This window comes from Amphichorda felina (genome assembly GCF_050947745.1).
Source record: "Amphichorda felina strain 45539 chromosome Unknown scaffold_5, whole genome shotgun sequence".
NCBI lineage: Eukaryota > Fungi > Ascomycota > Sordariomycetes > Hypocreales > Bionectriaceae > Amphichorda > Amphichorda felina.
The window spans coordinates 2,506,326-2,520,077 of NW_028145045.1; the positions used below are offsets into that span (position 1 = coordinate 2,506,326).

At 53.1% G+C, this 13,752-nt stretch overlaps 7 protein-coding genes across 7 annotated transcripts; 3 read left to right on the top strand and 4 right to left on the bottom strand.

Moving 5' to 3' along the window:
* Positions 1-101: 101 nt before the first annotated feature.
* On the top strand, positions 102-2,341 carry ACO1O0_005627 (uncharacterized protein; the record flags this gene model as incomplete). The annotated part of the gene is made up of 5 exons (XM_083195039.1): positions 102-163; positions 215-294; positions 387-419; positions 898-1,242; positions 1,293-2,341. The coding sequence occupies 5 exons, from the start codon at positions 102-104 to the stop codon at positions 2,339-2,341; spliced, it is 1,569 nt and encodes a 522-aa protein (XP_083049952.1).
* Positions 2,342-2,670: 329 nt separating this feature from the next.
* On the bottom strand, positions 2,671-3,712 carry ACO1O0_005628 (uncharacterized protein; the record flags this gene model as incomplete). Its single annotated transcript, XM_083195040.1, has 2 exons — positions 2,671-3,356; positions 3,454-3,712. The coding sequence occupies 2 exons, from the start codon at positions 3,710-3,712 to the stop codon at positions 2,671-2,673; spliced, it is 945 nt and encodes a 314-aa protein (XP_083049953.1).
* A 443-nt stretch (positions 3,713-4,155) lies between these two features.
* On the top strand, positions 4,156-5,014 carry ACO1O0_005629 (complex I intermediate-associated protein 30-domain-containing protein; the record flags this gene model as incomplete). Its single annotated transcript, XM_083195041.1, has 2 exons — positions 4,156-4,234; positions 4,290-5,014. The coding sequence occupies 2 exons, from the start codon at positions 4,156-4,158 to the stop codon at positions 5,012-5,014; spliced, it is 804 nt and encodes a 267-aa protein (XP_083049954.1).
* A 237-nt stretch (positions 5,015-5,251) lies between these two features.
* apc5 (anaphase promoting complex subunit 5) lies at positions 5,252-7,680 on the bottom strand (the record flags this gene model as incomplete). The annotated part of the gene is made up of 3 exons (XM_083195042.1): positions 5,252-6,758; positions 6,809-6,902; positions 6,957-7,680. 3 exons carry the CDS (start codon positions 7,678-7,680, stop codon positions 5,252-5,254), a joined length of 2,325 nt encoding a protein of 774 aa, XP_083049955.1.
* Positions 7,681-8,411: 731 nt separating this feature from the next.
* Positions 8,412-9,128, bottom strand: EAT5 (cytochrome c oxidase subunit VIa; the record flags this gene model as incomplete). The annotated part of the gene is made up of 5 exons (XM_083195043.1): positions 8,412-8,454; positions 8,551-8,558; positions 8,615-8,774; positions 8,893-8,917; positions 8,981-9,128. 5 exons carry the CDS (start codon positions 9,126-9,128, stop codon positions 8,412-8,414), a joined length of 384 nt encoding a protein of 127 aa, XP_083049956.1.
* A 731-nt stretch (positions 9,129-9,859) lies between these two features.
* Positions 9,860-11,824, top strand: APN2 (Class II abasic (AP) endonuclease; the record flags this gene model as incomplete). Its single annotated transcript, XM_083195044.1, has 3 exons — positions 9,860-9,989; positions 10,126-11,601; positions 11,703-11,824. The coding sequence occupies 3 exons, from the start codon at positions 9,860-9,862 to the stop codon at positions 11,822-11,824; spliced, it is 1,728 nt and encodes a 575-aa protein (XP_083049957.1).
* Positions 11,825-12,405: 581 nt separating this feature from the next.
* ACO1O0_005633 (mating type 1-2-1 protein) lies at positions 12,406-13,262 on the bottom strand (the record flags this gene model as incomplete). The annotated part of the gene is made up of 2 exons (XM_083195045.1): positions 12,406-12,662; positions 12,710-13,262. The coding sequence occupies 2 exons, from the start codon at positions 13,260-13,262 to the stop codon at positions 12,406-12,408; spliced, it is 810 nt and encodes a 269-aa protein (XP_083049958.1).
* Between the last annotated feature and the right edge of the window lie 490 nt (positions 13,263-13,752).

The window sequence follows — 13,752 nt, forward strand, 5'->3', positions numbered from 1 at the left end:
GCCTCAAACAGCAAGCTTCCATCTCTTTCTGTATCGTCGTTGAATTACCATTTGCCTGATTGAGGATCGTTCACTGTCACGACCCCAGCTTCGTCGACAGCATGGGGCAACCATCGTTTGAGGCATCAAATGCCCTCATCTACCTCACCTATGGAGCCTTCCTGTGAGTTGGACAAGCCTCTTAGTGAGTCTGAAACTGATACCGACTGAATAGGGTGATGGGAACAGTCATTGCCTGGCGGATGAAGGACCAGGGCAAGATGGACTTCCTCTCCAGCAACAGAACTCAGACTGGTCAGAGAACCCGCCAATATAGCTGCTGGATACTTCCAACAGAGCGACCAATCCCCCCGGTGTCCACGAATGCAGAGGCTAACATTTTACAGCCATTCCTCTGGCCCTCAACTTCATCGCTTCGGGTGAGTAGAGCAGACATGCTCGGCACCATGATCGAAGCGGTAGCGAATCGTGCAACACGATATCCGACGGGGCCATGAGGCATTATCAACTATTGTTCGAGTAAAGTATGATAGACGACAAGGTTCGTATCAAAATCTTTGTATCTTCTCCCCTCCCTCCCGCAATGGACACTGTGGGGTCGCCACTGATCTTCACCCAAGACTCTTGGGAGTCTCGTTCAGGCAAAGAGACTCTGGGAACATTGCGCAGGGAGAGGAGAGGATGCGGCTCACTACGGGCGCTGAGTTAACGCGGTGGCTGTTCATCCAACCTGGGGCTTTCAAACGCCCCCGGAGATGTTCGCCTCTGTCGTATAACGAAGCTGAGATTGTACCGTCATACTCGATCAAGTTAATGCTTGCGTGGGAAACGTGCTGCCGCTCCGATTACTCCTATACCCCCCTTAACACTTACAGATATACTAACAGCAGCAAACAGCTCTCGGATCCGGAATCCTCTTCTCGTACCCCGAACTCGCCACCATTGCGGGTGTTCAGGGTCTCATCATCTACGCGTTGGCGTCGGGATTGCCGATGCTCATCTTCGCAACCCTGGGCCCCATTATCCGCCGGAAGTGCCCTGAAGGCTTCGTCCTTACCGAGTGGACAAGGCAGAGATATGGCACCGTCACGATGTTGTACCTCAGCTTCATGACGCTTGTAACGCTGTTTTTGTACATGATCTCGGAGCTCTCGGCCATCGGGCAGGTTATCAACTTGCTGACGGGGCTTAACGGGCTTCCGGTGATTATCGTGCAATGCGTCATCACCACCATCTATACCTGTACGATCACCTTGGAGAACACAGAGATTGGATATACTGACATTGCCCAGCTGTTGGCGGTTTCAAAGTCTCGTTCTTTACCGATGTCATCCAAGGCACCATGGTGATGGGCCTCATCATCATCGCCGCCATCACAATCGGCGTGAACGTGGACATCAAGCCCCATCTGATCGAAGAATCGGGCCTCCTAAAGCCGACTCTCTTGGGTTGGCATATACTCTACATCCTCCCCGTCGCTGTCTTCACCAACGACTTCTTCCTTGCACAGTTCTGGCTACGCACCTTCTCCTCCAAGACCGACAAGGACCTGGTGATCGGCGCATCCATTGCTTGTGTCGCGCTGGTGTGCATCCTCACACTTGTTGGCTCGACCGGCCTCATCGCGGCGTGGTCTGGCGTCTGGCCTGGCGACCCTCCGCAGCTCGGCTCTGTGGCCTTCTTCTCCCTCCTCAACTCGCTCCCTAGCTGGGTCGTCGGCATCATTGTTGTCATGGTCGTCAGCCTGAGCACCGCCGCATTTGACAGCATCCAGTCCGCCATGGTCTCCACCGCCTCCAATGACCTCTTCCGCAACAAGATCAACATCTGGTTCATACGGGCTCTCGTCGTCCTGATCATTTTCCCCGTCGTCGTGATCGCCCTCAAGGCTCCTTCCATCCTGCAGATCTACCTCATCAGCGACCTCGTCTCGGCTGCCACTATCCCCATCCTCTGTATCGGCCTCTCGGACCGCTTCTACTGGCTGCGCGGCTGCGAAATTGTGGTCGGCGGGCTTGGCGGCCTCTTCACCGTTTTCATCTTCGGCACCATCTACTACGGCGACGCGAAGCAAGGTGCCGAGCTCCTCATTATTCAGCAGGGTCTATACGCTGGCGATTGGGGCGTCTTCGGCGCCTTTGTGGCTGCCCCCGTGGGAAGTTTCATTTGGGGTTTCGGCGCCTTGGGGCTCCGTCTGGCCATCCAGTATGCCATGGCCAAGAAGCAGGGGCGTCGGTTCGATGCCCTGGATCGGCCTCTCGAGTTCGAGCCCGCAGAAGCCGTAGATGATATTTCCCAGCAGGAAAGCGTCGCTCCTAAAGGAGCGGGCAAATTCTTCTAAGTTCTAGCTATCCAAGTTAACTGAAGAAGAGTTAAGGCTGGGGGGATCCTACGATGTTTCGGTACTGGAACCATGCTTGGAAAGACGGGTCCTCTTGGTGGTTAAGTCGTCATAGTTGTAGGAGCGCCATTGATAAGCTGGTGTTTACGCCGGGGCAACTGGAGCATGATGAGAGCTCGCTCAGCATTAAGAACTGTCAAGGCACACATTGGCCGCTCTCATGCTAGGCTATGGTACATATTCATGCCATAAATATACACTGTTTTACAGATTTCGTCTTGACCAGGATATCCCTGGACTTCCACCGCCATCTCTTAACACATCAACTATCAGTCCGTTTTCCACCCGGCCATCCTCGCTTGCTCCTTCTCCCAGAACTTTGCCCGCTCACGCATCTTTTCCAGAGTCGTGAAGTTCGTCGTACCCCATATCCTCCACGGGGACCGAGTATAGGTGGCGGTCTTAATTTCCCTCGAAAGGACAACGTGCTCCACCCGGTCCTGTACCTTGACGCTCCCCGGAATAGTCTCGCCGGTGGCAGCCTTGGTCTTGTATAGCTTCTGCTCCGTCGAGATGGCCACCACGGCCTGCTCCAGCAGAGTGCCCTTTTCGTAGAAGCTGCCATCGCCTATCATGTGCGACCGCAGTCGGGGGTAGAAGAGGGTCTTGGTGTCCTTGAGCTCAAAGTGGAGCTGCTCGCCGGGCTTGCGGCGCTCAATGGCCATGAGGAACTTGTCGGCGTAAGCAGGCGTGCACAGCTTCTTGATGGTGGCCTTGTCGCCGGCCGCAAAAGCCTCGAGCAGCTCGCGGTACATAATCTTAGCCGTCGGCGCAATCTTCCCGCTGTGGATCTTCAACTTGGGCTTGGTCGTCCACTTCTTGCCCATGGAATCCACCTTGGCTCCCAAGACACTCATCCTAGAAGCAAAATAGGACTTTGTTCGGTGCCACTGGTAGGAGAGGAACTCGGTGGGGTTTCTGGGGTATTGGGACAGAGGAGCGGACACGAAAGTTGCTACAAGGATTCAGCACGAGTCAGCCCATATGTTCCAAACAATTGGGTTCCAAAGACTCGAAAGGCGGTTGAGCCCCAGTCACAGGGAAGGTCTTACTGGGGAACATGGGCATCGTTCCACTCTTGAATTCCGAGGCGGCTGCTTCTCGTTGAGCCTGGGACATGAGGAAGTCCGACTGAGTTTTCTTCGCCCGGTTCTCTAGCTCGCGACCCATTCTGTTTACAATATCGCCTTTCGCCCTGAGCTGGAATCGCTGGCCGGTCCGGGGATGCACGAGGAGGGCGTGGGGGGAGGCAACGATCGCGGGGCGCCGTAGCGGCGCTGCCGCCGTCCCTAACCGGTATGGCATAGACATTGTGGTAAGAGAGACGAAGGAAATCCAACCAAGGTGAAAGAGAGACCGGTATTACCGCCAATGAGGCGTCATAGTGGAATGGTGATGCCGGCGACGCGGGTCGAAGAATTTCCTCCAGGACTCCAAAAAGCACCGGATCATCTATATCCCGGGGTCGTCGCAACTAGTACCCGGTGCCAAAACCGATTGTGCAGCAGCGCAATCATATTCACACCACAGCCCTGTGTGAATCTTCCTCATGCGAAGCTCCCTCTTCTTCGACAGCCTCCCACTACGTCCCACTTCCAACCGGTGCTTCATTGTAGAACAATCTACAGCGTGCGCAATCCGAATCTACGCCTCGGTCCCATGACACAAGTGGCTCCTTGAGCCAATTGGCTCCTTCATCTCGTACTTCCCCGAACATTCCTAGCCGAACCGACTTAATACCACCCGTCGCCGCCATGAGAGTAACGCAGCCGCTCTTCGTCAAGGGCCTGCTAGGCCGGAGCTTCGACGAGCTCTCGCGGCGCTCCAGCATAGGTTGGCTTGTTCCGCTCCATACATTAGCTGGCTGTGGTCTAACACCTCCCTCTAGCCTTCAAGCTTGAAGCCGTGAAAGGCCCACAGGGCCCTCGAGACCTCTACGACTTCCACGACAAAGACTCCGTCAACAGCTGCGTCGTCATGTGCGACGACCTCATCGGTGGCTTCTCGAAAAGCAATCTCGACCTCGTAACCTCCGCCTCCACTTCCTCCTCCTCTTCGCCTCCCCCTTCGCCATCCTCCTACGCCCGTTTCCACGGCAGCATCTCCACCGCCCTCCCCGCCGACAAGCCCAAAGTCAAGCGCTCTGGCTACGCCGCTTTCCGCACACCCGACCAGCCCTCGACGCTCTTCGGCCGCGCCTTGTGGGACATTGATCCCTACACCTACCTCGCGCTGCGCATAAAGGCCGACCACCGCTCCTACTTCATCAACGTGCAGACCGAGGGCGTGGAGCCGTCGGACCTACACCAGCACCGGCTCTTTGCCAAGAACCCCGGGCAGTGGGAGACAGTCATGGTGCGGTGGAACGACTTTGTGCGGACAAACTACGGCTTTGTGGTGGAGCCGCAGACGGAGCTACTACGGCAAAAGGTCAAGACGGTGGGCATTGGGCTGACGGACCGGGTGGAGGGTCCGTTTGAGCTGTGCATAGAGAGGATATGGGCCACCAACACGGTGGACGAGGGCGCTACGATAGCTGGTGCCGAGGATGCGAAGGAAGGGGAAGAGTCAAAAGGCTTAAAGAACCGCAAGGGCGAAAAGATTCAGTGGTAACGGCGGTATGGGGAACACATGCCCCCGCGTATTGGGTTATTAGCTGCCCGACTAGAAGGAGCATTGCGTCGCACGTAAATGCTTCATCGTCAGATAATAGTGTCTCACGAGTGCTGGCTCGGGCATCAGTTACACGCTCGAGCCAGTTTGTCCGACGGACGGCAAGGGACACAACTGTGTATTCATCAATGTATAACATGTCAACGTCCAATAATTATATACTCATTCCATCATAATTCATCCTCCTCCCAAACTCAGAGACTCTGCACTCTTCCGAAGCGCTACATACGCCGCAGCATAATCCGCCGCCAGCACCATGTCCCCTGAGAGTTTCATAATCATAGCCTTCTTCGCCATCATCTCGCACTGGTGGTTGATATCCTCAATGCTGGAATAGTGGTCAAAGGCCTTGTTCACAGCAGCCAACGCCGCCGTCATGTACTCCGTGCGTTTGGCAGACTTTGGCCCCATCTTTCCAGCAAGACCCATGTTTGCATCCGCGAGATAGGAGTAAAGCTGGCTGACGAGTTCTGGTGATTCGCACTCTAGAGCTCTGGGAATGGTGGCAACGAGCAGCTGAGACGCTGCTTCAAACTCGCCCAGCGACACCAGGATGTTGGCGATAGAACCGATGGATTTCCACAGATAGGGAATCAACCGCGCGCGCCAGGCGATCCCAGCTGCTTTCATGGCAATAGAGAAGCCCCTTTGTGGCCGTCCAGCCTGGTCAAGAAGAAAGACTTTCCAGAGAAGAAGTCCTACTCTAAGCGCAATGTCCCTATTCTCCTCCCGAAGCTGGGACAAAACAGAGCCCACTTTTGTGAACGCAGCTTGTAGATCGCCGCGGCGAGTGAGGTACTCGAGGTGGAGAGTGTCTATCAAGAACGCCAAGTCGGGTTCTGCATCGTCGTGTTTGGACTGCAATAGCTGGTCCAGAAGCTGCTCTGCTCCATCGAGGTTGTTGTGCCGCAGATCGCGTTTGAGTTTGATGATTCCCCTATACTTGTGCCAGTACTGGCCTTCCTTCCAAGACCTCAATTTATTCTCATCTAGACTCTCCAGCTTCCTGAGAGCCTCGTCATATTTCCCTTTGTCGGCAAGTATTAGTGCAAGCTGGCACGTGAGACCCACCTCGTCGACAACATGAGCAGCTGAAGTATGGCAACGCAGAAACACCTCGGATGACATTGCTGAGAGATGCGTTACGCCCAACCTAGCCCAAAGAGCAAAAGACAAGGACAGTTGACAACCGTACAGGATCTTCATATTCTTCTCCACGACGATCTGGGAGCTGCGAACCATGGACTCAAGTGACGTTGCAACACTGTCGCCGTTGACGAGCCCCAGCTTAGCTTCGGTGAGTAAGACGGAGCTCCAGAGTGACCATGACCCCGCCTCCTTAGTCTTGACGCGGAGGAAGGCCAAGCTCTCCTTGCCCGTGCCTAACATGCTGTTGGACTCCAGATGTTGAACCAGCTTCGGATGGGACCGACCAAAATGAAACAACCAGCTCAGGGCAAAGTTGAGGCACACCATGTCGCGGTTCTCCCTCGCCGTGGAGACGGTCTCCATCATCGTAGCTAATGCGTCCTTATAGCACCCAAAGTCGGCTTGCAGCGTAGCCAAGCTCATGAGAGCGTACTGATAGAACGGACGATCTCGGCTTTGCATGGTATAATCGAAATACCTGTGTAGCAGGTCGAATGACGTCGTGTACTCTCCTGCCTTCCATGCGTCCATATAGCTGCAAGTTGCATCAGCACTGCTTCCTCGACCACGAACGAGGCGCCTTACTTGAGGAGGTGGGTCAAACTCGGTATTGTAAAGCTGTCGTGAAGCAAATCTTGGAACTGGTGGCGAATTTCCAAAGGGACTCTGGTCCCGTATTCTGATGGGTCACAGTCAGCAGAGCTGCCACAAACTCCCCAACTTCATGACATACTTTGCATCTGTTCAATTTGAAATTCAAGCAGCTTCTCGATATCATCCGTGCTCACTGGCAAAGTGCTCGTTTGCCCACCGGCCAGCATATCCCCATACGCCACTGAGGTCAAGGTACATATACTCTCTGGGTCCCAGTCCTGCTGCTCGCCCATCAACAAGACGTGGTCAAAGCTGAGACGCCCAAAGCCCGGGATTTTGCGTCTTAGATAATGAGCTGTGGGCTGACGGTAACGGACAAAATCTTTCCAAAGCTCCGTCGTGTCGTGCCATCGCAACCGTCCCAACTCGACTTGGGATTTGCGAATGAACGCCCCGAATAGTGAGTTCCTGGTCAGTTTAATCCCGGTTTCGGAGTCTCTCGGCTTCGCTAGCATGTTGGACAGGTCTTCAAAGAAAACATGTAGTGCATCTAGCGAGTTGATGCTCCAGAGCTTTCCCAGAAACTGATCCCAGAGTTTTCTTCCAGGCATGCCCATGAGGAAAGGATAGCTCCCTAGAAGCTTCTCAAAGTCCTTGATTGAAATAACGAGGCTAACCGTTTGCTCTGCCTTCCGCCATCGCGTAGAGACGCCCGATGAATCAGGTGTCGAGACCCGATCCGTCAGATGCGAGGTGATGAATGACAAGACGGGGAGTATCGCATCGCTAGGAACCACCTCATCAGTGTACAGCTCAATGAGAGCCAGCAGCCCAATCTTGGCTGGCGTGAGATAGCGAGCCATTTTCATGTGCTGTTGACAGTAGAGACGGCAGCCCTTTCCGACTCTCAGGTTTTGCCTCCAGACAGTCGCGCCGCCCGCGACTTGGTTCGTGGCAGCGCTCAGTGAGTTTGTTTAGGGTGCATGTTGGCTAACTTAGCGATGGTCTGGAAACAAAACAAAATTCGGCACCGTGGTTTGTACGGTTTCGAAGTTCGAGCACGATACGGAAGGAGAAATAAGCTGGAGAGTTGGTAGGAGACGCGTCCAGCAGTCATGATCCGTGGAGGGAAACCGCTATGTGGTGTGGTTCGGTCTTTCCTCGGCCAACCACATCACCACACACGCTGCACACCGAACATAACCACGAAGAACACCACAGAGATAACGAAAGAAAAAATTAAGGTTAAGAGAAACTGTCATTGTAAATATTCATACAAGTGCAACACACGAATATAAGTCGCATAAACAAATCTGCAGAGAATGCGACGGAAGATGATCAAGGTGCCTCGGAGCACAATAGTTATTCTCAACTCGGCAGCCATTCTGTGTGGACCGACATCTTAAACGATTAAACACAGGACTTGAAGCTTTGTCGACAATCACACAGAAGTAAAAGAAATGTAGAGCTTAGGCGAGATACAAAGGGAATCTTGATTTCAAAGTCTCTGTCCTATAGACCTGTACAGACGTCTCATTGAAGAGATACTATTCTAACACCGTCGATAACCATGGTAAAGGGTCAGCGATCCAGTTTAGACCTTGTCCTTGCGGTGGTAGTTGACCTTGTCGTTCCAGCTGTTGAGGGACAGTTAGCAATCTTATTCAACACAACGGGGTGTGATCCTCCGAAGCAGTTCACATCAGCCATCTGAGCCAACGGGTAACACCTACAAGATAGTCTATAATCAGTCAGCATATCTATTCTCGTATCAAAGGAGTCTTTGGGTCAACTAACCTTGTCACCCTCACCCCATTGGTAGTTCTTGGTACGGATGTTCTGGTACGAGTACTCGGTGCGCTCCTCCAGCGGGGGCATATGAGACCAGTGCTCCCAATGCTCATTCCACAGCCAGTAGGCGTTGGCGCCGGCGAGAGCCAGGCAAGGGATAACACCGCTTCATCACTTGTCAGCTTATACTCCAACAATTGCCCCTCTACCGGCAAAGCTCGGCACCAGTTCGACAGCAACGAGAGAATTCACTCAGGTGTCTCGGTCGGCAGCAGTTAACATACTAGATGGAAATCTTCTTCCACAGCTCTGAGAAAAGTTAGCTCCCGCTCTGCCAGCACCAATTGACTCCTCCTCCGGGTGCGGACGTACCGGTGCTGCCCTTGGCGTGCTCCTTGATGTGCTCGCGCTCGGTGATGAACTGGTTCTCAGTCGCACCGGTGGCGAAGCGACGCTGAGCCGGAGCACGGAGCTGCGCGGCAACGCGCGGGGAAGATCGGGCGAATCGAGCGGCGAACATGGTGGTTTTCGGGTGGTGTCGAGAGAATTGAGGTTTGAAACGACATGACCTGACCTGAGGTCATTGCCGAGAAGCTTGGAGGGCTAATTTATGGTTGCCTGATAATTGAGGCGCCACTTGCTGAAGCTGCACGTGACACCGTGAGCCCAGCGCGACCGCCGAAACCGTGGATCGCGGTGTGGGGCGCATCCGATGACGCCTCCCAATCGCTGAGTTTCAATTTCAACCATCCAGTTTGGAATCTACAGAGGTCAACGTGGTGCGGAGTAGTTTCATTCTGCACATAGACCGAAAGTCTGAGCTCCTATACTTCTTGAACTGCCTTTTCAATTATTTGCCCAACTAAATCTTACCCTTCTCCATGACAGTCCCCAGCTCCGCCTCTCGGTGGCTGTAAGAGAGCACGAGTCCATGGCTTCTCCTCTTCGCTAAAGGAGCTTGTCGCGGGCCTGTGTCCTTAATTAGAACCTATTGTCACTATGGGCTTTCGCATTACTACTTGGAATGGTGAGCTTGCTACTACTCTCCAAATTGTTTGTCTACTGACCAGGCCAATAAGTGAATGGCATCAGGTCTGTAGCCACGCGAGAAACTGTTCATCTATGATAAATGCTCATGTATTATTCAAAGAAATCCATTCTCTTATCAGCCATGGAGGGAAAATAGGACATTCCAGGTGAGATTTACAACTTGACGCACCCCAGGACTTAAGGCTGATTCCAGTCCAGGCCATGTTCGACATTCTCGAGGCCGACATCGTGGTGATGCAAGAGACCAAAATCCAGAGAAAGGATCTGCGCGACGACATGGTTCTAGTCCCCGGATGGGATGTTTACTTCAGTCTTCCTCGCCACAAGAAGGGTTACTTGTTTCCCTCCCCTATCTCAAGTTCCCAGATCTGACAGCGTTAAAGGGTACTCCGGAGTCGCCATCTACACACGAAACTCAACATGCGCACCGATACGCGCGGAAGAGGGTATTACCGGTATACTCACAGCCCCCAAGTCTTCAACTAGCTTTCGCGATCTGCCCCAGGATCAGCACATTGGCGGGTACCCTCGCCCGGGGCAGCTCTCCGGAATTGTTGACGAGATGACGCTTGACTCAGAAGGGCGATGTGTTGCCTTGGAGTTCCCTGGCTTTGTCTTGTTGGGAGTGTACAGTCCAGCAAACCGAGACGAGTCCCGCGACGATTTTCGTGTGGGTTTCCTCGAAGCCCTCGACATTCGTGTACGCAACCTTGTCGCAGCAGGCAAGCAAGTCATACTTACTGGGGACCTGAATGTCGTAAGGTCCGAGATAGACTCCACAAACGTTACAGAAAGTATCCGCAAGTCAAACATGACAATGGAAGATTGGGCATCTTTGCCATCCCGCCGCATCCTCAACCAGCTCCTCTTTGAAGGGTCAGTCCGTGGCGATCGCGATGAAGGACGGGAGCAGCCTGTCCTATGGGATCTCTGCCGGTGTTTTCACCCGACGAGAAAAGGGATGAACACATGCTGGGACACCAAGAAGAACACCCGCCCAGCCAATTACGGCAGCCGTATCGACTACGTGCTGTGCAGTGATGGGCTGAAGGATTGGTTCATTGACTCCAATATCCAGGAGGGGCTGATGGGCTCAGACCATTGCCCCGTCTTCGCCGTGGCGTCGGATACTGTGAAGGCCGGTGGCAGGGAGGTCTCCTTATCAGATCTCGTGAACCCCCCTGGCATGTTTGAGGGTGGGAAGCGTCTACGTGAATGGGGCCAGAAGGATCTTCTCCCCCTTTCTGCGAAGCTAATTCCAGAATTCGATCGTCGACAAAACATCCGCGACATGTTCACAAAGAAAGCAACTTATCCGAGCTCATCCTCACAGGGGCTATCAACACCAGAGTACTCCGACGGTTTGACAAGCGCCGAGATAGTTCCGCGCAGCACAGCTATCGTTGGAAACAGCGAAGCCGCCAGCCAGCGCACAGTCGGCAGTGCTAATTCTGGCACTGAGGCCGAGGCCGCCTGTTTAGCAAGCCCACAGAAGCCACTCGCCCCGAAGCGACCTGCAGGATCGACAGGCACACCGGTCAGATCAAAGCGCAGTAAGCAGGGCGCAGAGACAAACACCAATGCAAAAACTAAAGTCGCCCCTGGCCAAAAGACACTACAGGGGTTTTTCAAGCCGAAGAATGTTGCTCCCAAAGTAGAAGACGATGCAGGGCCTGCCAGCGATGCGGTCATCCCGTCGTCTTTCGCCAGCAACCCTGCCGACTCCGAGAACCTAACCCCTCCACATCCAGGTCTTGATCAGGCTGCACCACCAGAGCCGACCGAGTCTTCCAAGAATACCAGCCTCGAATCACAGACAGTTTTTGACCCCATCCAGGCCAAGGAGTCTTGGTCGAAGCTCCTGGGGAAACGGGTCGCTCCGCGGTGCGAGCACAACGAGCCTTGCATCAGCCTCACCACCAAAAAGCCTGGGGTCAATTGCGGTACGTTCCCATCCCTATTCCAATATTGACCCGCACACCCTCCCATTAGGCAATTTGTGGATCGAATTGTGTGGCACGATCGGGACTAACTTTGGCGCTAGGTCGATCATTCTATATTTGCCCCCGGCCGCTCGGCCCCTCCGGTGAGAAGGAGAAGGACACGGAATGGCGATGCGGGACCTTCATCTGGAGCAGCGATTGGAACAAGTCGCAGTCGCAATAACCTCGCGAGATGGGACCTACAGGGAGTTGAGGGATGGAAATCATAGACCACGAGATACATGGGGTGATACTTATACAATCATTCTTTTGGGGTTTTCTCATGGGCAACACTTAACCACGGCGTCGTTTGAGTTTAGATGCACAAACCCCCCCACCCCCTTTTTTCGCCGTTTTTGAAGTCCACAAGTCTCCATTTGACTTTGACTCAGGAACCTAGGTCAACATCTCACTATGTCTCCGTGAGTTTCTGTCAAGTACAACGCTGGAGGTATGAAAATAGTACAGTGGGACTTGACCGGGTTGGGTATATTCAGGAAGAGTCTCTATTATCTAAGTACTTTGAGAAAAAGTGTGAAAAGCAAAATCATTCCGTTCGTGATGGAGTTCCAATCCCTTGACATAGAAAAAGGGCGAAACTGTCCAACGAAAATGGACAGCTCGGCTTCGGAATCTCCCTTAAATATCATAACAAGGCATTAATGCGTGAGCAAAATTCTAATTTCCAGACTCATTTCCCCGCCGTGTTTATATCCACCCTTTCGCGGTAACCCTTGGTGCGTTCAAGTCAACTTGAGCACAGGCTTAAAGCTCGTCAGTGGGACCATCCAGCTCATCGAGATTGCCTGGGGACGATTCCATGAGTGCATCTCCATCTTCTTGGGATGGAGTCTGCTGAGGGTTTCGGCGGGCTCGTCGCTTCTTTTCAGAAGGCTTTCGAGGCTTGTATTGGTAGTCCGGATGAGCTTCAAGGAGAGCCCGCTTAATTTCATCGGCCATATCTTTGTACTTCTGCCTGACCTCGCGAGATTCAGTGTTCCAGGCGGAACCCAGGACCTGGGCTTCTTGATGTTAGTGGATATGTGCCACTGGTAAAGCATAAACTCACAAATCTCATTGTTGGTGATTCCAGGATTAGCTTCCTTCACGATGGTGTGGCGCTCCTTGCGGTACAAGATGTATGCATTGGGAGGCCGGGGAATCTTCTTCTCCTTGTTCTTGGTTGGAGGCACAATTGGCTTTGTCATTGCGGCCCTAGTAATCTCGAGGGCGTCCAAGCAGGGAAACCAGAACGGCTCGCTGTCAGAAACTTCCATGATGATACCATTACCCCCAAGGAAATGGCGAGGATTGCCGAGGAAGTAGCGGTCGTATCCAGTTCCGTCGCGGCAGAACATGACCATCTCCTGAGTTTGTTGCCTTCTTGAGTCAGCATTCCAGAACATCCGTTTAGGTGAGATAACCAACATGAAAGCGTTTGCAATGAATCTCTTTGCTCCAACGTCAAAGGTGCGGAAAAGATCGCCGGGAATGTTGAGAACTCTGTTAAAGGGATTGATTTGGCTCTCAAGGCGAACCCAGGTAGCGGTGAGCTGAGCTGCAGTCCAATCACTTTTGGATGTGAAGACGCCCACGGGCAAGACGAGGGCGTGGCTGCTCATGGTTTCCAGGTATCTCAACGATAGTAGACGAGCGCGAAGATGGAGGTTTATAATCAGATGGGACAAATTGGTTCAGAATTGCTCCACGACCACCTTATGTAGGGAATTAAAACGAAGTTGATGGGGTTTTCAAGGTCGAGTTAAAGGTGAAGGTGAAGAAAAGAAAGAAGGAGGAGGGAAAGAGGAGGTGGGGGTCCTTAAGTCGGAAACAGCTTGTCAGTCACCCAATCATAGCCCAGGCAGCGCACAGAGAAGTCAGGTCCAATTGACATCAGCTGTCAATAAGGATATTTCTATTGACCCTCATCTCACTCCAAGCTCACCATAGCGCTCGTACCTGGGTACCCAGGCTCCCCTGCTACTGCTACGCATAATTTCTCGGCACTGTGCTTACCCTCACACTGCTTGGATATCTCACCATGCTGTGAGGATTACCCCCGAACATTATAGATCATAGGCTCCCAAAGTCATCTAAGGAACCATACCATGA